The sequence below is a fragment of the Ptychodera flava genome, chromosome 16 (assembly GCF_041260155.1).
Source record: "Ptychodera flava strain L36383 chromosome 16, AS_Pfla_20210202, whole genome shotgun sequence".
NCBI lineage: Eukaryota > Metazoa > Hemichordata > Enteropneusta > Ptychoderidae > Ptychodera > Ptychodera flava.
Window position 1 is genome coordinate 31,979,200 of NC_091943.1, and position 22,648 is coordinate 32,001,847.

Here is a 22,648-nt window from a genome sequence, read left to right on the forward strand (position 1 = left end):
AAGTGGCTAACACATGTACAATGTGGTTTTCATTTATTTGCAAACATGGAGATAAAATGTCAGTTTGTGAAAAATCTCAGTTACATTCATGTTAGTGTGTCGATACCTAAGTGCGGGTGTTGTAGTATTCAAAAATTCTGACAAATTTTTCTATCACACTCCATATATATATGCATATTCAATTCATCAGGTGAAGTGAAAGTGTTTGAATTCACGGCGGAGCTTAGAGGTCAAACCAGCAGCTGGTGCATATGTGAACAATGAAACTATATCCATATGTATTTACATATGGTACAGTACATTGTACGTACTACAGTCGTACCATAGAAACCAGTGTACCACTATGAAATTTACATGCAATGGGAAAGCAGATGAATTGAAAAATTAAATTTGAAAAAGTAAATTGTAGAATTCCATCCCTAGTCGGATGATTTTTTATTGAGTTTTGAAATCGGAATAATATTTCTATCACATCTGGTTTTGAAGTACATGTATGATTCAATTTTGGTATACGCATGTAGTGTGACCACACCCAGGTGTGTTATGAAAACAGTACGGCTACCAGAAAATGTATCCCATGTTGAACCACACTGGATTGTGTCGGGCTTTACAGGATGGTTCACTAGTGAAAAAATTGTCCATTATTGTGAATATTTTTTGTTAACAATTGCTTTTAGTATTGGAGCTCTTAAGTCACACTGAAATATTTTACCAGCAACGTCAAAATTGTTTTATCAGGTACCATCAAAGCAATAGCATCAAAAGAGCATTTATTCTGAGATTTGAAGTGGTGACTTCTCAATTCTGTTGTGATTCACTTTTACTAGTAAATTTTCTGCACATGCAGTATTAGTGCTACACTCACAGTATGTATATTTAAATATCCATTGGGTTATGCTTTAGCAAACATTAATGACTCTGCAAATAGGGACTGATCAGTTAAGCTGACCAGGCATCTTTCACTGGCTTTCAATATATTTTTAAATTAAATATTAAACTTTTGCTGGTAACAACACTGGATATAATCTCAGATACTGTTTTGTGCAGTTATTGTATATCATTTGAGTATCTATCTTTGAACTTTTTTGCATATCTTTTGATTTGTAGAATGACATTGTAATAACTTATGGAGCTGTACAAAATAATTCATACTTTCTCGTCACACTTGTCATATTAAGATACCCATTTTCTTCAGTACCCATGAGATAATTTAATTTCTACCACAGCTAAAAAAAAACGGTCTCAAAGATTGCCGCTAAATTTCTTTTCGGTTACCAAAGATAACGAAAATTTCACTAAGTAAATGTTAAATTTCCATCTATCTGTTTTTTAATTTTTGAAGGGATGGTATGAGTCTGATTTACATGTAATATTTTAATTTTTGATTCAATGTTGTTTTATACTTGTTTTATTCGCAGTTTGCCTGCATGGCCTGTGATGGGAGGATGCATACAAACTGCAGCGGCTCCGGCATTTTGCAACATGTTATCCCAATTTTGATTTCGAGGACAATTTCTCGTCATTTTTTGACTTAATTGATTATCGACACCTTTATTAATAGATCATGCAGCTTAAAAATTATCATCAAATATTCCTAAAGTTTCGCTGCTAAAACTCATGATGATTTGCATTTTAAAGCGAGTACTCATTACACCATGAGCAGCGAAAGCTAAACGTTGTTCTTTTCATTTCGATAGTCCGGCCGGGACAGTGTTGCATTGCCGTCTGGCATGGCTGAGTCGGAGGAGTCCATTCGACTAAACCGTACGTACAGAGAGGCCTTCAACCTCCATGATTCGGCATAGCCCGAATTTTACTGTCCCATTTCTGGAGCAGATCATTCACGCATTCGTCACGGTTTTAACATACAGACCGTCGAGAAAAACGTGTTTCTCGAGGGTCTATGACTGTAAACACAGACGTGGCTGTGCTCCCACCACGATGCAACATCTGACCACAACAAAGACAAGGTGTCTGTTGGCTGAGACCGTTGCATGTTTTCATTATCATGTCCGAGGCTTCGCATCGAGACGCGGGGATTTCAACTCACTTCGCGGTCATCACGGGCCACTTGAATTTGCAATACCACTTTCACCTGAAATACTTCAGACACCTTACAAATATTTTCAAATCCAGCGTAACTCAGTGGAATGTGTGCTTTTTGTGAACGGATCGCAGGTGTTAACTATCATTCGGGGTCATTTGTTTCAAACTTACCTCCATCGGCGTCGGCTCCATATGAATGGATATTCTGTACATGCCCAGATCAGGGGAGATCAGTTCGACGATAAATTCAGATTCCGCCTCACAGTCGTTACCATTTCCCGAATTTTACCACAACAAATTAGAAGCTCGCCATTAAAAATTGCTCATTATATGTTTAGTTCAATGTACAGCGACTCAAAATTTTAAAATCCAACGATCAATGGACTGAAGCTTTTGCTGATGAATTATTCATTTCGGCCTATTCAGTCTTTACACAACGTATTAAAAGGTGGGTGAGACTCAGTGTATCATGAAGTCCGCCCTCAATCGTAGAGGGGCAAAATAATCACGAGGACAATCATGGGCTTCATAGAAAATACACAACGCACGAAAGATGACTTCCGAAAAAGCAGAGCATTTTCAGTATGTTACATTGATTTCAAAATATGATCAATCACCAAGAGATATTTATTTTACTATAACAAGTCTCTAAAAGCAAAATAGCCGACTCTGCAGTTTCTAGAGCTTTTGAAATATATAAAATTTAATGTTAGTTAAAAATTTCTTCCTACTATCTATAATATCTGTTAAGAAACGTCTGAAAAAATTATCAATTTCTTTGTACAGCTCTTTCTTGTAATTCTTTGTAGAATCACCCAGGGAAAAAAGGAAATAAAATTAATTTAACTAACATTTCCGTTTCAGCCTTAGTCTCTAACAATATGGTTTAGTTGATAGCAATGGCTTGTTTTCTTTGTTAGATTTTTTCAACGACCTGTAGCTCTTCTGTATGTTTTTATTCGTTTTCATTGAGCCCCTGTTTTAAAAGGGTTGCAATAAATGAATAAATACCCTTGAGGGTTAATGTTGAAACTCACTTGTTTTGGGAATGTTGATAATTTTTTCCTTAAGGACATATATATATATATATATATATATATATATATATATATATATATATATATATATATATATATATATATATATATATATATATATATATATATATATATATATATATATATATATATATATATATATATATATATATATACTAGTATCACCACTTGGTCGAAGAAACAAATGTTACATTGGTACCAAATGAAAACGTCTAAATTCATTACCTATATTACACAAAGGTTGGTAACACTTTAATTTTCTCACTTTTCCCTTCAGCTTAATGAAACCTACAAAACACCTGCATGTTATTTCCATTAAAAAGAGCACTACAACACTTCTTATCTTGCCGAGTGATCACTCTCCCCTTTAAGTATATGTAATTTTATCCAGGCCAAATTTATCATTCACTTAAAACATTTAAGTCAGTTGGACCTGAGGTCTAAAAGACCATAAAAGTTTTTAATGAGACTTCTAGACTGCCACTCTGTTGATAATCTTGTCGATAATTTAACAGCAAAAATGTTAATTAATCTGTCGACAAAGCTGAATATCCTTCACATATCTTGATAATAGGTGGACCATTTAATATCCTGGTGTATGGGTCTGGAAGATTTTCGGAAAAAAAAAGATTCCAAGCAAAATGTCAATAAAAAAATACCAGCAAGAGAAGGCTTGACAAAAAAGGTGGGACTCTGAGTTGAAAAAAGGTACAGTGGATCAGATATAAAAATAATGCTACTTTATCAATCTTCCAGACCCCCAGGAGATCTAATGGTCCACCCCTAAGGCTGTACATTTAGCATGAATATTAAGCAGTCAACTTTGAATTAGGAAGATTAAACAGGTGATAAGGCAGACTGTAGACACTAATGAACTTGTTTTTGTTGATGCTCTTAAGTTCATGGCATCCTTACTCTAGAGAATGCTAATCATGCTATACCAAATATGGAGATATTCATGAATTTATTGAGGCTTCTATGTTAAATCACTTTAACTTCATGTTCAGCAGACTTTTCTGTACATGAGAAATGTAAAGAAGTCAGCAAGCAGAAAAAAGAATAATTTTGAATGTATGTAACGGAACTAATTTTCTTAAAATGAGAATAAAATTATTTGTTCAGATAGCAACAAGGTTATTGGAATGAAAATGTTACACAGCCACATTGATTGCTATCATTTTCCTTTACACTTGGCGCACGAGTTATTGGAACACTAAATTAGGTAATTACCCAGCAACTTGGCTGAGTACTTTGCTATTTGACCTGGCATTTACCTAAACAAAAGTCTGTTTATGGTCTGAAGACTGATAAGATATCCACCACCTCAGCAGGCAGCTCCTGCACTGAGTAAACTGATATGCCTACACTGCAAAAAACATTTTCGACTGGCAGCTACATGTAGTTGATGGGAGAGTTTTGAACGGGGGAGTAAAATGTTGTAAAGTGTAAAACATGATTTGCTGCAGTCATGTTGTGTCCTGTCTTTGTATATATGAATATTATTACTAGTTTTTGAATGACAATTACACACATCGAAGAAACATCGACTGTCAGAGCAACCATCCACGCATATAATAAAAATGGACTGTTCCATCAACGTCCGTGGTGGGCTCATGGAAGGTGGTAAATTTGATGAGTTTTGTACACTCTAGATTAATACAAGGGATACAGTGATGTTTCAATTCCAAATAACCTACCGAGGCAAAACCTGTCAGGTTCAGGCCCAGGACACAAAATGAGTGCAATAGATTGTCTTTTACATCATAATATTTATTCCCCTTTTCACAATTTTCCCATGACTAGATGCCAGTTGAAAATGGGTTGTTCCAGTGTAGGCATATCAGTTTACTCAGTGGGAGCTGCCTGCTGAGTTTGGTGGATTTCTTATCAGTCTTCAGACAATAAAACAGACTCTTGTTTAGGTAAATGCCAGGTCAAATTGCAAAGTGTTCAGCTAAGTTGCTGGGTAATTACCTAATTTGGTGTTGCGATAACTCATGCCCTCGCTGTATTTATAAAATGAAATATATCCTTCATACAAGTATAAATTTACACCAATTCTTATATACATATAATATTTCCAAACTGGTATACTTAGGCCAAGAATAATAAAAAAAGTTTGTTCCTCATCTTCGGGCATGCCTTGTCAACCTTTTGTTTCTGTTCATGCAGAAATAAAATGAAAAAACCTGAAAAAATACATTACGATAATGCATAACACAGTGCTGTATAAAACAGAACTGTAACCAAAATAACTGACACTAACATTCCATTCAGAACTCAGAACACACACATGTCACTGTTATATTAAGCTGCCAAAACTGTGCATTGCTGCACTAAAAGTCAAACTGCAGGACTGTTGCTGTACAAAAATACTAATTCAACACTGCTGTGCATTTATCTCTGCGTTCATTCCTATGTTATTTTCATGTTTTTGCGCATTCTTTTTGGTTGAAGTTAAGAAAAAACCCGCGTCACCACATCATTTTTGATAAATGTTATACAACATTGAAAGCCATTAAGCATTTTTACTTTAGCCAATTCCTTATTTGCAAATTTAATGAACTTTCCTAATTAAGGATATTTATCTGTCTTGAATAGACAAAAGTTGACGAATTGCTGTTTACATTAAAGATACTATGATACGGCATTATTGAAAGTCATTTAACATTTTCACTTCAGCCAATTCCTAATTTGCATATTTAATGAGAACATTTCTGTCAATTCCTAATTTGCATATTTTAATGAGAACATTTCAGTCAATTCCTAATTTGCATATTTAATGAGAACATTTCTGTCAATTCCTAATTTGCATATTTTAATGAACTTTCCTGATTTGGGATATATACTTGGATTTAGAATTAATCTGTGGTGAATATTATTCATTATGTTGATCATAACACTTTCAATGATGTTGCAAACATGTGGCAAAGGTTCAAATTTACACATAACTGCAATATAATGAAACACGTGAGCATTTCCAGTTCATATCTGGTTTTTGATATATGTTAGGATGAGAAACAATTTTTTTATTTTTGTGGGCTTTTAAAGCAGGTATATTCCAACTGGTATACTTAAGTAGGTAGATTGATTGACTTATTTGTGTTTGTACAAAGTATCAAATAGATGTATCCATTCTCTAACCAACACCATCTCTCTTTTAATGGAGCTACTATCATTGTTAAAAAAAGAATAATATGGGCTTTTGTTGCAAATTTCCTAACACTTCACCACACCAATGTTCATTTCTCAGTAAATTTTACACTAATTGACACCTATAGATGGATCCAAAATCTCGCAAATCTATTCCCGCCATCACCTTGCCAAGTTTATTTTTGCATCTGGAAGCCAGACAGTGATTCGAGCTATTTATTTCCTTTGAGAGCGTTATAGCATACCTGCTAATACATACTGGCTTAACACACATTAATCTCTACATCACTTCTTATATATGCCCAGTTGGTGAGTGAAACTATATTTCTGACACAATTGACTGTGCTTTTCATAATATTGTTGTTTTAAAAACAAAAACTTAAAGGTAACCTTCCCCTTTAGTAGATCTAACATATTACGTTGCAATATTTTAAAAAAAAAGAGTTCATATTATTAGCCATGTCAGGCATCCATGAAAATGTTTTGCAGCACTGCCTGAGACAAAAGCTGGCAACTTTCAATAATGAATATATTTTGGATGAATTATCTATATTTTTCTAATCACAAAACTCTCATTACATTTGTCATGAATTTCATCTTTTCTCCTTTCACCCCTTCCTTGTAAAAAGTTCCAACAATTGAGTTGAAAACAAAGGGGATTATCCCTGAGTGCGTAAGAGGGTTAAGATGCGTTGTATTCTTTCATCAGCTGCTCAATCAGATCCCTCTTCTCTGCTTCTGGTAGAAACGCTGATCTGGCTGCATTGAATATCTACAAATCAAGAAAGTATATGGAAAGTTAATATACATGTAGACATGCAGAGAAATTCAATTGTGACACCTTGGAATTTGGAGTTAAGAAATACAACAAACATACAGCTTCATGGTGGTTCTTTTGGATTTTTTGCATGAACTCTAGACCTTCTGTTTGTTAGTTACATCAGTGGGGAATTATTCTCCGGGATCCAATTTTAATGTTGTGAAATCCTCACATATGCTATTTTTGAAGTTAGAGAAAATTAGCATTTCTCTTATATCTGTCATTAAAAAGTGTCAAAAGTACACTAACTTTTGGCATAGATTGCTGTTTATGAAATGAATTAATTGATACATTGAATGTACTCTGTCAAGAGTGTAATTGTTGCAGCCTGTCATTACTCTTGGTATACATATCACATCAGTGTCAAGAAATATATGCAGGTCGGGTTTTTTGTTTGCTGAAACTTTCTATTTATTCTCAAAGTGTTTACTGTTACTAAGTACTTAATGTACTGCACTACTGCAAAACGTCTTCTCTGTACACCCAGAGAATTAAACAGTCGCAACCATCTTTGTCAGTGCATGGTGTTAATAATTGTCACCACTCCACATGTTATAATTGTCCACGACTAAGGATAGTTGCATGATGCTGTCCACTGGTTATTCAACATGGGTTGATTGTTCTCATGTGGACTATAGCTTCTTTAGTGCAATATTGAGCTCTCTAAACCAAATTCCAGCTCACGGTCCAAGATGTTATTAATATCTACCCGGGCAATCCTTAAAATTGTGAATATGTTAAGAAACTCCGAGGTCGACTGGAGACCTGGAGTACGTGCTCTTTCACACGCACATGTCACAACCATTGTTGTGTTTCTGAACATATATATTAGCAAGGATTGTAAATCGCATTTATTATTAATATTGTCAAAATATTTCTTACCGATTTTGTGATTTGTGCTTCATTGAGTCCAACTTTATCGAATGCCAGATCAAATTCATCATCAAATGTGCACAGAAACACACCTGGGTCATCAGTGCTCAGAGAAAAATTCACATCGTCTTCTGCAAACCTGTGATGCAAAGCAAGCATGGAGGTGTATATACCAGGGTCTGTACAACTGTGTGAAATACTGATCATCATTTAAGATTTGAGTGCAGTTGGCTGGGTATGTACTTTATGTATGATATACCGATATGAATATGTTGATAAAAATTAATATTTCTGTCATTATTGTTTGAATACTTGCAAAAGTACCAAACTGCACAGATCTTCTGTCTGGAGATTGCAGGATGCATGAAACTTAAGTAACAGATATTATTACTTTGTACTGGAAGTAATAATATCTGTTACTTAAGTTTCATGCATCTGCAATCTTCAGACAGGCAGTTATAGAGCTGATAGCTCTACACTCACATTTATATGGTTGGGACGTACCATTATAATGTGTTTCTTGGTGGTACGTGTTTAAATTTGATATATCATATTTATTTTGGTGGTGAGATTTTGAAACCAACTCTGAGCTTTTGTTTAAAAGTGTAGATTTATCAGCATTGATAATGTGTAGTTTTTCTTATATATAAAGATTACATTGCTGGATCAATGCAATATGTTGACAATTGACCACATCAAAGGCCTGGTCAGTCAGACTAGGGTGATCAACACACACGTATTAGCTTACCTCTTCACAGGATGATTATCAAAGTTTTCTAGCTTGCAAACTCCAGTGTAATAACTGGATATCAAACTTGCTTCAAAGTGAATGTTCATCTTCTTCACTCTCTGATACAATTCCTCATCTTGTAGCACTAAGTATCCATGACCCAGTCTCTCAACATTCATTTTGTCGACCGCCTCTCTGACTGCTTCTGCAGAAGAACTCTCTCCAGCATGGGCAGTTCGGTGGATGCCACAGCGAGCGGCTTCCTGTGTTGTATGGAAACAGAAAGCATATTATCCTACATCAAATTGATCATAGCTTAAAGTTATATTATGAAGAATTTCACCATGACAGTGAAATTGACAGAGGGACATTTAAGGTAGAGCTGCATGCTGCCAACAGTTTTTTTTTAAAGCAATATTTCTCATCTAAGATGACAAGGAAACCCCCTCATACCGTATATTTTCAAAAAGCAGAGAATCTAAATTAAGTTTAGTATTATAGCAATAATTTACTAGAAGGATGAAGAAAGTGTATATTTTAGGCAAAGTAACCTCAATTTTAGTATTAATGATAAAAATTAATTGAAGTTTAAAAATTAACACTTTTCTGAAATGTATTATTTCACTTGAAACAACAGTGTATGTATACAAAAACAACTATTTTATTTATTTTTCATTATCTATCCTCATTCTAAAATGGCATGGGTTGAAAGACTGATACTCAAAAAAGTGATTTAAAACATGATTACGACTGCTTGACAAGCGAAAAGGTGAACACAACCAATGTTTTAATCTCATGTTGACAAATTGATTAAGATTGAATGAATATTTGCAAAAAAGTGATTTTGAGTAAAATACGCTGAGTTGGGTGCAGCGCCCCCTTAATGAGAGCAGATGAAAGTCAAATTCCTGCCCCAATGGCAATATATGTCCTTCCTTTTTATAATTTGCTGTTGATCAATTTCCTTAGGATTGATACCATAACCAGTTCATCTCAAAGTCAAATCTTTTAGCCCAATTTTAATGACAAGTGAATATATTTTATACATTCAGAAAGCTCACATTGTAATTTGTTTCATTCAGTATAATTCATTGATAATTCATGGTGACTATATTTTATACATTCAGCAAGTTCGAATCTAACATTAAATATTTGCAGAATTCCACCATTATCATTATACCATGCCATCAAAAAATAGCACATACTGCAGGATTTTCATATGACATGGTCATGTAATTGCGGGTACTCAGCTGTTTATGATACTCACAAATTGACATTTACTTTATAACATCAACATTGTAAACAAATCCATGCATTTACATGTTGCTTGCTGATACTTGATAATTATAGACCCCATCTCTCACAGAAATGATCAATCATTGCGATTTGACTGTATATATTCTACTTGAAGAAAATAAGTACTATTGTTATGGTCATGTAATTGGGTCTAAATTTACACATTTTTTGAGCTGTAAACGACACTGAAGTTTTCTATTCTGGGCCACCAAATGAAATATTAGTTACCTTTTGGATCAATCACCGCTGCATGTAACAGTGAAGGATTCATAATATTAAGGCCAAGAAAAATAAAAAGTTTGTTTCTCATCAAAGACATATTTCAAAAATGATGTGGTGACGTGGTTTTTTTTACTCTCAAATTTTTTTATTCTTCAATCAACAGAACGCAGGAAAAACATGAAAACAGCATAGGAATACACGCAGAGATAAATGCAGAGCAGTGTTGCTTTATTATTTTTGTATAGCAACAGTTCTGTGGTTTGACTTTTAGTGCAGCAATGCACAGTTTTGACAGCGTAATATAACAGTGACATATGTGTACAGTTCTGAATGGAATGTTAGTGTCAATTATTTTGTTTACAGTTCCTGTTTTATACAGCACTGTGTTATACACTGTCTTCCTGTATTTTTGCGTTTATTTTATTTTTTTTATTTCCTCATGAGCAGAAAAAAAGGTCGATGTGGCGGGTCTGCATTGACACGCGTGAGGATGAGAACAAACTTTCTATTTTCCTTGGGCTAACTGCATAACATATGTCAACAATGGAGGATTCAATATATATAAACTGCAAGCTCACAAAGGTATCAAATGAACACATTACCTGGAATGCTTGAATATGCAAAGGATCAAAAGGGACAGTCTCATATCCTGCAATGTCCATTCCGACAACTCCTCTGTCTTGAAATTCACGACATAATGACAATACTTCAGCTGACCATTCTATATGAGAATCAATATCACATGAGAATTTATAGTCTAAAGCAGTCTGATATCATGCAGTATTATCTACCATTAATTTCAGCTGAGGCCTAGGAAACCAAAACACCAAGGGATTCTGGATGCTGAAGAAACATGTAAATTCCCCCACTTCTTCATCTTTTGTACTTTTATTTGTAAATGACTAGTTGATAAAAATGTAATTCACGGCACACAGATGACAAAATAGAGAAAAGCAATTGAGTTCTGCAAGTTTTCAATCAATTGTTACATATAATCTAAGTAAAATTAAGCACAACAAATTAAAGCTGGAAGCAGTGTTGCCAGGGCCCAAGCAGTTAAGTTTTGATTGAGATATATTTAAGTACACACACTGATGATGATATGAGTAAAATGTCTGTTCAAATAGTGCATTGGTTTTTGAGTAGAAGATTTTGAACATTATTCCCTGGTTATCATAGGTTTTTGGCAACATGCAATATGGCCGCCAAACCACAGGACTGATCTTTATGCCTTATGCAAATGTAAAAGGACATGCACCAATGGTGATATGATTAAAATTTCAGGTCAAATGGTGCATTGGTTTTGGAGAATAACATTTTTGAATAATTCACTGGTAATTATAGGTTTTTCAAAAACCAATAACGGCTGCCAAACAACGTGACTGATCCAAATGTGCTTCGCACACCTATATGTCCACACACCAGTGATGGTATGAGTAAAATTTAAGTTAAAATAGTGAATTAGTGTTGGAGTAAAAGTATTTTGAACATTATTAATTGGTTATCAAAGCTTTTTTTTGCAAAAACCAGTATGGCCGCCACAGTGACACCGCTCGCAATTTTGTTAGCAAATTTTAAAGAGAATATGCTTGCTGTACACTTAATTTCAAATGGACTCAACCCCAGATCAGCAGGATGGCCATTTTTAAGTTTGGACAATCCAATATGGCCACCAGCTAGTTCACATGACTAATTAAAAATTCAGGTTAGGTGCGCCACCTCTCATTGGCCCTGATTACTGTGCCATTGGAAGTGCTTCATGCAGTAGTTTTCGAGATCTATAGACAGGCAAAAATTGAGAGAAGAAGAAGAAAAAACCAATAGGGGCCCAGCTGATAGGCTTGGGTCCCTATAACAAAGTTTGTACATAGGTTAAACCTCTTTATGTCCCTTCAGATGTATTAGGCAAGTAATGTTTCAGTAAACCTCCTGATTTGAATCAGTAAATGTCCACTTTGCAATTTGTCAGAAATTTAAAACAAAAACAAGCGACCTAGCGGCCGATATAGCTCCGCTGTGTTTATGTAGATAACAACTATTTTTGACACATGTTGATGAAGACGGTGTAAATCTTTGATAGCTCAATGCAGTGGCCAGAAAAAAGTGGCTAAAATAGCTGCAAAAATATACAATTGAAGATTTCATCATACTTTGCATATATCACATCGGATCATCCCTAAGAACATGTCAACCAAAGCTAATATCTGATGAGTCGTTTTTTGAGAATAAATTTTCTGACCAAAAATGGCAACAATTTCCCCCAAGATAAAAATTGCAGATTTCATCATAATTTCAAAAGATCAAATTTAGTTCATCTATAGAAACCTGTATACCAAATTTCAAAGCTGTTGGACCAGTACTTTTTGAGAAACACATTTTTTAACCAAAAATGGAAAAAATTGACCCAAAAATTCAAACTTGCAGATTTCAGCATAATTTCAATAAATATCATTAAGGTGATCTGTAGGAACCTGTATACCAAATTGCAAAGCTATCAGATGAGTAGTTTTGGAAATACACATTTTTTTGACCAAAAGTGGCAAAAATTGCCCCAAAAATACAAAATTGCAAATTTCAGCATAATTTCAATAAATATTATTTTGTTCATCTTTAGGAACCTGTATACCAAGTTTCAAAGCTATCAGATGAGAACTTTTGGAAATACACATTTTTTGACCAAAATGGCAAAATTGCCCCAAAATACCAAATTACAGATTCCATCAGAAATTCAATATATATTACTAAAATTCATCTATAGAACCTGCATACCAAATTTCAAAACTATCAGATCAGTACTTTTAGAGAAATACATTTTTTGACAAAAAATGGCAAAAATTGCCCTAAAAATGCAAATTTGCATATTTCTGCACAATTTGAACAAATCTGAAATAGATCATCCCTAGAGACATATGTACCAAATATCAAAGCTATCTGACTGGTACTTTTGAAGAAGAAGAGTTTTAAAGATTTTTTTACCAAAAATGACAAAAATTGCCTTAAAAATACAAATATGCAAATTTCACCACAATTTGAACAAATCTGACTGAAGTCACCCTAAGTAAACTGCATATCAAATTTCAAAGCAATCGGACAAGCGGTTTCAGGGAAGAAGATTTTTTACCAAAAACACCAAAAAATGCCCCAAAAATACAAATACGCAAATTTCACCACGATTTGAACAAACTTAAGTAAGGTCACACCAAGTGAGCTGCATAAAAATTTCAAAGCAATTGGACTTGTGGTTTCAGAGGAGAAGGCAATTGTTGACGGACGACGACGGACGACGGACGACGACGACGACGGACGACGGAAAATCAACCTATTTGAAAAGCTCCGCGTCGCTGACAGCGGAGCTAAAAAACTTTATGATGATATACCCATGCATGGTTTTCATTGTTACTTTGCCAAAATTCAGGAAAATAGAATCAAAATCACCTGAATGTACAGGATAAACATCAATTAATGTGCCATGTTGGAACCAAAGAGTGAAAAGTAGCTGTCTGACTTCTGAAAACTTTCACGTAAAAGAATGCATGTCTGGATTATTGGCAGCATTTGCAAAAGCAGCTATATGGCATTGAATTTAATTGTGGCATCAACTTGACAGGACATTTAAATCAAGGAGCGCAGAACTGAATGTATATTCCCTAGGCCAGTCATCCCTGCTACCTTGGTCACTTCAAAGAGAGGCCGAAGACTGAAAGCTAGCTCCAAATGAATATTATGTCAATTGACATAATTCCAGAGGTTATAATGTTGCTTAACAAAATTATTATAGAGCTCCTTATAATTAAAGAAAACCCCATTGTTTTCACAATGAGGATTTGATAGATATATTTAATAGGGAGAAAGAGTTGAGAAGAAGAAAGAATACTATAATTTAAGTATGGCAAATATTTCATTTTATCAGTGGAAATAGAATTCCTACCATACAGGCAATATGACAAATTGCAAGTAGCTTTCAAAATACCTTTTTAAGATTTTGAAGGCTAAATGAATTGTACATATGCCGATGAAGAGATTAAAGATTCAGTAAAAGTTCTAAGAGAGTCTGAAAGATATTATTTGATTGGGACATATTGTCCTGATACAATGTGTGGATTTAATCATGATGTAGTACATTAGATAATACCTGGTCTATGTTGAAAGCAACAGAGAATAGAATTGGCTTTCACTCCAAAATCTTCACATCCCTTACGTAGGCCTTCGTTTACAGAAAGAACCACATCATGCGGTGTTAGATTCCCTGGTTTCTGTCCCCACTCAAGGGCAACGTTGCAATTGGCCAACAGCTGTGGTGAATAGCGGGTCTCAAAGTAGACCACTTTGTTTTCGGCCTGGAACTGACATAACTCGTACGCTATTCTCTCTATTCCTTCTCCATCACCCCTTCACAATGATAAAATACAAACAATTTACTGAACAATTAAATAAAGCTTCATCAGCTGTAACTTTTCATACATTTTCAATTATTTTTGTCAAAATAATTTCCGGCTGATTCTGCTCTCATATTCGTATAAAAAATGTCACTAGTGTTCAACTTGTCAAAACAGCCTGTACTTTACATATACACACCAATCTGTACAGACTTGCTGATTGGTTTCAAGGATGGTCTTATTTTGAAAAAAATTATGGTGGGAGCTAGCCTTCTATGAATGAAAACTACAATCTGTCAGAGGTTTGCCACAACTTAACAACAGGTACTGATACTATAGAGCACACTTAGAAACAACTGAATTCCCAAACCAATGACACAGAAGGATAATATTTTTAACACCTTCCATCATTTGCTTTAGTGGTCATTAGGATGAACAATTAGCAGAATATCATGGCTTTGACTCGCAGATATTTTGATGATCCTACGTAAGAATCATCAACATTGGATAAGTTTGTATTAGATTACTTGGGCAAGCAAATTTTGATATAACAAACTATGGAGCAGAGAGATTGAACTCTGTACAACAATCTAGATTTGCTCCAAGTCTGTGGGCACATAAATATCAAAACATCTAATAAACTGAAGAACTAAACATCAGCAGATCATTGTGCTAAAAAAAAAAAAAAAAAAAAAAAAAAAAATGGTTATAGCTGTTGCATGGATGACGATGTTTGGCCATGCAGCCATGTAGTAACTTAGCTGCCGAGAAAGCCAGCCTATGTGCATGTTACAGAAACACCTTAGCCAGTCTATGTATAATCCTGCTTTGCAGATGTTTTATGAGTTGAGTTTGAACTTACACGACAGTTGGCATAAATGTTTTGAAACGATCCAGGATCTGTGGTAAGTTTGCTGGTTCCAAGCCTTTCATGTATGCTAGGAACTCTTCATAATTTTGTCCCGGAATTGGCACATTGTTCTTCCTATAAAAAAGGAGATTTAATTGTGACTTTGAGAAGTACTAGACAATAGAGAGGAATACAATAAAAATGAAATAAAAGTGACTGATTAAAAAAAATTGCAAAAATTTGCAAATTGCAAAAATATATAGGACAAGCTTTTGGTTTAGCGCCCTCTATGGCAAGGATCATGCTACACATTACAGCTTGTCCGGTGTATGTTTTTCTTGACTGGTGGTCAACAATTATTCCATCAATAACACATAGCATTGCTTCCAAAGTCGTCATAGAAATTTAACGCAAACTCAAAAACTATATGCATTTTGATTCTGTTTGACTGTCAACATGTTGGTCAACATTGTAAAATATTTGCTTTGTAAAAAAATTTTCACAAAAATGAACTTTTACATTGACCCCTTGGGGCGAGGCCAACTTGACGGAACCTATACTAGTTTTTGACATTGCATCATACCAACTATGAATAGTTTTGACCTTAGAAAGTTTAAGTGTGCAGGCCAAGTTGTCACTTCCCCATATGCAGGTCCATATCCATGTAAGTCTTATGTATTTTTGGACTACAGTAAACTACTTGCTTAGTCAAGGAATATGTTCCCCTATAATCAACTGCCTATCTGCATGTTACAGAAACACTTAAGCTTTAGAGTATTAAAAAAATGCACTAAAGGACAATTTCTTAAATATTACAATCTTTTGTAATTTCCAAAATGAACTTACTTGGATTGCTCCCAAACTGTCTTTGGTTGGATGGTACCATCTAGATGCACATGTAACTCCACCTGTTAAATCATATACAATAAACAGATATTAATATGCAAGGACTGAAGGAATGGAAATTTCATTTTCTCAATTGTATACAGCTAGAGAATACGTATTATATTACTATAAACATACCCAAAAAGATATTGAAACAGAAAAAAAAATTCAATTTTAGAAAACATCAATATATATGCATTTAGAATACCTTTCAAATAGTGAAACTCTGATGTTGAAGAAATCTTATTGGCTGAGGTGCTCTATGATCGTAGGTGGCCTACTGCTGCAGCAGATTGGATGGCATAAACAATAATGTTGTTTGTTTGTGAAAGACTAGAGCAGAATCACATGCAAACAATAGAAAGCTTTACATATGGCTTTTAATTGTTTTTTATTTCCACTGAATCACTACAATAATCTTCCGTGTGTTTATAATATGATTAGTAAAAATACACCAAAGACCTTTCCCAGAATTCTTGTGACTGTGAGATGCAGCCTAGCTGTTTTATAATGTACATACACTGACCCTTCATTTGGTAGCAAATATATATTTTTTCAGCATATATGATATCAGACTATTTTGCAACAATTAGGCCAACTTTTAAAAAGTATAGAGTTTGTGTTTTGAAGTTTGAAATGTATCTTTAGCCTGTTTGATAGCTGATTTAAATTTATCGGTTATGGGGTCACGGGTTCATGTGGAATACAAATGTAATGAGAACCACACTTTACAATGGGAAAGCATATAGTAATCAGAATAGCTGCTGTACGTATAAAGAGCCTGATGACCGGAATGTAGAGAGTTTCGTGCCAATATTGAGACTAAACGCCGGTTCATCCACTTGATACTTGAGCATTAAAGACAACGTGTTTTGCTGTTGATGTAGACCTTTTATTTCACTGTAAACTCCTTATTTTATTGGATTTACAGTCCTACCAGCTGAACCACGTAATACCTTCTCTTCTTAGTACACCAGGCACACTGGCAATTCCAGGCACCTGTTGATCTGACAAAGCGAACTGTGCACATCAGCTGCCCTGCATCAGTGAGTGACCAAGTAAATTTGGTGTTTGAATTTATTGTTTACGCAATGCGTGGTGGTCCTACTAATGTATAAAGCAAGTAACAATTATTTTATTCTCTCTTATGTAGGCGTCAACTGAGCATCTTCAAATGGAAATAAAATTTCTATTCATAAATCACCTGATGTGACACCATTGGCTGAACCCTATATAATATTAATAATAATTTTCATTTTTTATTACAATTAATAACTAACAGCTTGGATTTCCAGTGGTCCATAATGACTGAAAACGTATCAGTCATTGAAGAATGGACATGGCCCCGTTGGCAGATTTTCACCCATTTTACTTTTATCATTTCTTAATAGTACAAAGTATTTTAACACAATTTAGAATGGAAATTCAACATTACTTTATATATCACTGCATAATTTATACAACAGTAACAATAGTTTTGCTTTCGTGACAAGGGTCGAAATCAACATTTTCAGGGTTTTCTCTCAACTGTGCAATTGCACATTTCGAGCCATTTTCTGACATTTAAAAGTTATTGACTGAGCGTGAAAATTGCACACAAAACACAGCAAGCAAATATACATCCATAAGAAGGTAAGCCAAGCGCATAGTGTAGTGAATTTAGTGGAGTTGTTATGTCAAGTCTGGCCCCAAATTTTGATGAATAGGGCAGAAAATGCCCCCTTCAATGAACATGCAGAGAAAACACTGCATTTTTTGTAGACCACAGGGCCAGCAGGTTTCTATGTGCCAAGTTTCAAGGTCACAGGCCCTGTCAATTATGAGTAGAAGATTTATAAAGTGTTATTTTTCAGAATATTCTATCACCTTTGAACTGCCCTACACCTTTGCAGCTAAGCTTTATCTTATCCTATGTAAGAGTCCAAGAGGGCTAGTGTCTATTGAAGAATGACTGGACCTAATTGCACACAAAAATTTTAGGGTTACCGCTGACCTTTGACCCTAATGTCATCCTGTACCACATTAATTATGCACATATCTAATTCTAGGCTTGCCAATAGAGCTAGAAGTCTGGTTTTAGTGGACAAGTATTGGAGTAACTTTTTGACAAGATCTCACGTTACCAGAATGACCTTTGACCTCAATTTTACTACTGGGCCTATAAATTAGTAACCAGTTTCAGTTGCGTATGAAAATTGGGGAGGTTCACTTTTTTCTTGAAAACACTCTTCTATCACTATTTCATACATGGCATCATTTTGAAAAACACCAGCCGGATTTTTCAAACCAAAAGTTACACTTTGAATAGAAGTTCAGGTGTCTGTTAAGGACACCTCTATTTTAGGGACTGGTCAGTTTCTTTGGCCTGGGGGTGGTGGACTCATGGGGGGGGTCACCGTGTTTTGACTTTGGTGATAGAGGGGTCACCATATTTTGAAATGCCCAATTAAGGGGGGGGGGGCATGTTTTGAATTTCAACATGGGCTCTCATATTTGCCTAAAATGCATCGTGCCAGTCACAAATTTCATCAGTTGCATTTTTTGGCACCCCGTCAGGGCGCGTAACTCTGATAATAATAATAAGACATATTTTTCAGAGCCCCTTACAACCCTGAAACTTTAAAGGTCTGGTGGTGAAATCAACCCAGTTCCGCAGACTAAATAGCTTCCAGAGGGCAGTATAATTACACTCGCAACAGAATTGCAACATAAAAGTACACGCAAGTGTTAATTTTTGTTATATTTCTATGTGTGGTTTCTGTTTGACAACTGTGCTCAGCGCATTCTTACAAATGAAAGAGATTGCAGAGTGCTTGTCGATTTTCAGGTCGCTGTATACCGTACACTACCTAGCTTATTGAGGTCATGATGATGTAGGTCAACGTGATATGTATGTATTTAGATTAGGGGAGTGGGGGTCAGCCACATCCGCCGCCCCCCCTTCCCCCCCCCCCAGGCCGAAGAAACTGACCAGTCCCTTAGGAACACTTTTTCCATTTCTAAAGGTGTCCTTAATAGACAGGTTTCACTGTACATGATTGTTAAAGTAAATTTGTGTGAAAATGTATGTTTCTAGCTTAAACTGCAGCACGTGAATCGTGAATCTTGAATCGTGAAATTGGCTTACCCAAATTTAAACCATGTTGTTGTTCATTTACGTCCCCAGTAAATGTGATATCGCAGCGGCACTTGTGGCGTGCATCGAACGCGATCGGGTCATGTGGCGATGACCCCAATCACCCGAGCGCGTTCGATATACGCCACAAGTACCGCTGCGATATCACATTTACGTCCCCAGTAATGTCGAACTCAGAGCTTGCCGAAAACACACGAGTTCAATTCTTACCTCCATGGCTATTCATAATCAAAATGAACAAAACACTTTCATAAAATATTAAAAATATTAAAATATGACATTTACTTCCCTTGGACAACTGTGCTCGGCGCATTCTGACAAATGAAAGAGATTGAAGACTGCTTGTCGATTTTCAGGTCGCCGCGTGATATGTTGCCCACCTTGTTGATGTAGGTCAACCGTGATATGTATGTATTTAGGTTAGGTCATTCAAATTCATGGTTCGATATGCTGTACCGTATACCAGGTATACCGTAGCTGTATTTTCGGTCACCAGGTGCGTTAACATTACTTGCGTTGTGCCCTAATGTGATGCGTTTCCTGGAAATGCCGGAATCCCCGTGTAATGGCACGCAGACCTTTTCCCGGTTATCCCACAATGCATTGCAGTGACTTTCAAAACAGCGAAAACATGCTGATTTGTGTTGTACAACGGATTGTTATAGAAGAATGACACAAATTTCCAATGCCAAATAATGCCCCGTGTATAATTTAACAATCAGCAACGAAAATATAGGTCAGGATGTACCCTGCCATAGAGTTCTATGATTAACGTACCCTGCGTGTACCCTACGGCCAAAAAGTTCTGTGCGTAACGTACGTACGCTTTATTGTATACCCTGGCGCGCACTGCATCATGGAACCGGTAAAAGAACTATTCCACAAGATCTTGAAACTCTAGTCTCGGTTACCCAGACTCCTCTGCGCTACCGGCGAGTCTCTTCTCGCCGGTAGCGCAGAGGAGTCTGGGTAACCGAGACTATTGAAACTCCGGAATCAAATAACCTGGCGTTAAAGATTAGTTGATATTTTATAATTGGTCAAATAGCAATTGAAAACGCCTATTCTTTCAGTGTTAGCCAATCAACTTCAAGAAAGTTTCATTTGTGGGCAAAGCCACCGTCCCCTAAATTTGAATCAAAATGTTACCAAAACTCTGTATTTCGCGCGCGTACAAGTAAACAACAGCCATTACCACAGCCCGGCACCACAACACACAGGCCGTACGCAGGCGTACTATGAGCATGATGAAAGAGGTGAAATGTCAGGCCGAGCCAACACAGATTTTCGAAACACGAAAGAGTCTTTTGCAAAATTATCTCCCCAATAAATATTTCAAAAAATAAAATGTATGTTACATGCACTGACATGGTATCCTCAGAACTGCGGTGAACAGACGACTCCGCGCTATAGTCCAGTAGTCAGTTGCAGTTGACATTCCGGTAGGCCTACTACCGGTACCAAGCTAAATGCATGCGCATGAAAATCGCCGTCGGAATTTAGGGAGCCGTCATTATTTATGGCCTGGGGGTCAGAGGAATCTGGGGGGGGGGGATCACTCAAAAAATCGAAAGCTACAAGGGGGGGGGGTTGCTCAAAAGTAGAGAAGAAGAAAGGGGGCTACTCAATTTTGTTGATATGTACTGAAGCATTTAGTGAAGTTATGAATTAATACAACAATAATAGTAAAGAACAGCAATATGTATGCTTTAGATATGTATGTTCATACCCGGTATATGTACACACACACACACACACACACACACACACACACACACACACACACACACACACACACACACACACACACACACACACACATATATATATATATATATATATATATATATATATATATATATATATATATATATATATATATATATATATATATATATATATATATATATATATATATATATATATAAATAAACAGATTACTTCAAGTACAAAGTAATGAAATCTATTACTTAAGTTTCATGCATCTTGCAATCCTCTATCTGAGGATTGCAAGATGCATGAAACTTAAGTAATAGATTTCATTACTTTGTACTTGAAGTAATCTGTTTATTTATAACGCTCTGCTTTTTGCATTGAGCACTGTAATTTCCCTCGAGGACATCTGTATACTTCAATATATATATATATATATTTATTACATGCCTCAATGTGAGTGCAAAATTGTGCATTGATATGAATAGGAACATCCGGGGGGTTAGCGGGCCGGTGAACGATGTACTGACCGGTTCCCATGGTTACCCTGTCCAGTGAAGCCCTTCAACGTTTTCGATGTCAAAGTAGACGCTTAGCGCTACCCCCTGGCCGGATGTAAAATATCCATGCGCGCACTTCTATTTTGACTTTCGTTCAAATCTGTATGATGCTGGTCGATTATGGTAAAATTACTTGAAAATGCCCTGCATGTAACTAAATGTCATGTAGCGTTAGCTTTGAAGAGGCATGTAATAAAAATGTTATTGCCTGAATACATGGGTTTATGTGCCCTCGCAGCAGGAGAAAATTTGCCCTCCTGGCGTCGGGCAAATTGTCACCTGCTCTCGGGTACCTAAACCCATGTATTCAGGCAATAATATATATATATATATATATATATATATATATATATATATATATATATATATATATATATATATATATATATATATATATATATATATATATGTGTGTGTGTGTGTGTGTGTGTGTGTGTGTGTGTGTGTGTGTGTGTGTGTGTGTGTGTGTTTCACGTTATTGTGATCTTCAGATGAGAATGATCAGCTATTTGATGTGGCAAGCCTTATGTTAGAGGCTAGGGACCGTTCAGTTTTTACGGCCGGGGGGGGCCCGGCAAAATCCAGGGGGGGGGGGGTTCATCGTAATTTTGGAATCCGCGAAGGGGGGGGGGGTCATCGCTTTTTCACTGGTAGGAAAGGGGGTCACCACATTTTCAAAAACATAATACCTACAATAAAGTTCACTTTATGCAATGGCCATGATCGACCCTCTTTACCGGCGGGCCGCCTTCGGCGTCCCACTACAATAAATTGACTTTATGTATTACCCATGACCCTCTTAACAGGCAGACGCCTTTTGCGGCCCACTCCAATTAGGTTTACTTCATGCAATGGCCATGATCGACCCTCTTTACCGGCGGGCCACCTTTGGTGGCCCACTAGAATAAAGTTGACTTTACGTAATGGCCC

General features: G+C 35.9%; 1 protein-coding gene across 2 annotated transcripts; it reads right to left on the reverse strand.

Moving 5' to 3' along the window:
* Positions 1–5,101: 5,101 nt before the first annotated feature.
* LOC139114604 (adenosine deaminase-like) lies at positions 5,102–19,497 on the reverse strand. Of its 2 annotated transcripts, XM_070676419.1 has the most exons (8): positions 19,437–19,455; positions 16,271–16,332; positions 15,437–15,559; positions 14,331–14,587; positions 10,801–10,919; positions 8,699–8,943; positions 7,960–8,089; positions 5,102–7,029 (listed from the first exon to the last, which is right to left on the reverse strand). In XM_070676419.1, the coding sequence occupies exons 3-8, from the start codon at positions 15,505–15,507 to the stop codon at positions 6,940–6,942; spliced, it is 912 nt and encodes a 303-aa protein (XP_070532520.1). In that variant the 5' UTR covers positions 15,508–15,559; positions 16,271–16,332; positions 19,437–19,455; the 3' UTR covers positions 5,102–6,939. The 2 variants fall into 2 exon arrangements, with proteins under 2 accessions (XP_070532520.1, XP_070532519.1); XM_070676418.1 differs by having other exon boundaries at positions 16,271–19,497.
* Positions 19,498–22,648: the final 3,151 nt, after the last annotated feature.

Bases quoted from the DNA above. Each gene is read 5' to 3' on its own strand.
- LOC139114604 (XM_070676418.1), bottom strand. From the start codon at position 15,507: ATGAAAGGCTTGGAACCAGCAAACTTACCACAGATCCTGGATCGTTTC. The intron at 14,588-15,436 runs GTAAGTTCAAAC...ATCATTGTGAAG, and splicing joins ACATTTATGCCAACTGTCGT to GGGTGATGGAGAAGGAATAG. The intron at 7,030-7,959 runs GTAAGAAATATT...CTTGATTTGTAG, and splicing joins AAGCACAAATCACAAAATCG to ATATTCAATGCAGCCAGATC.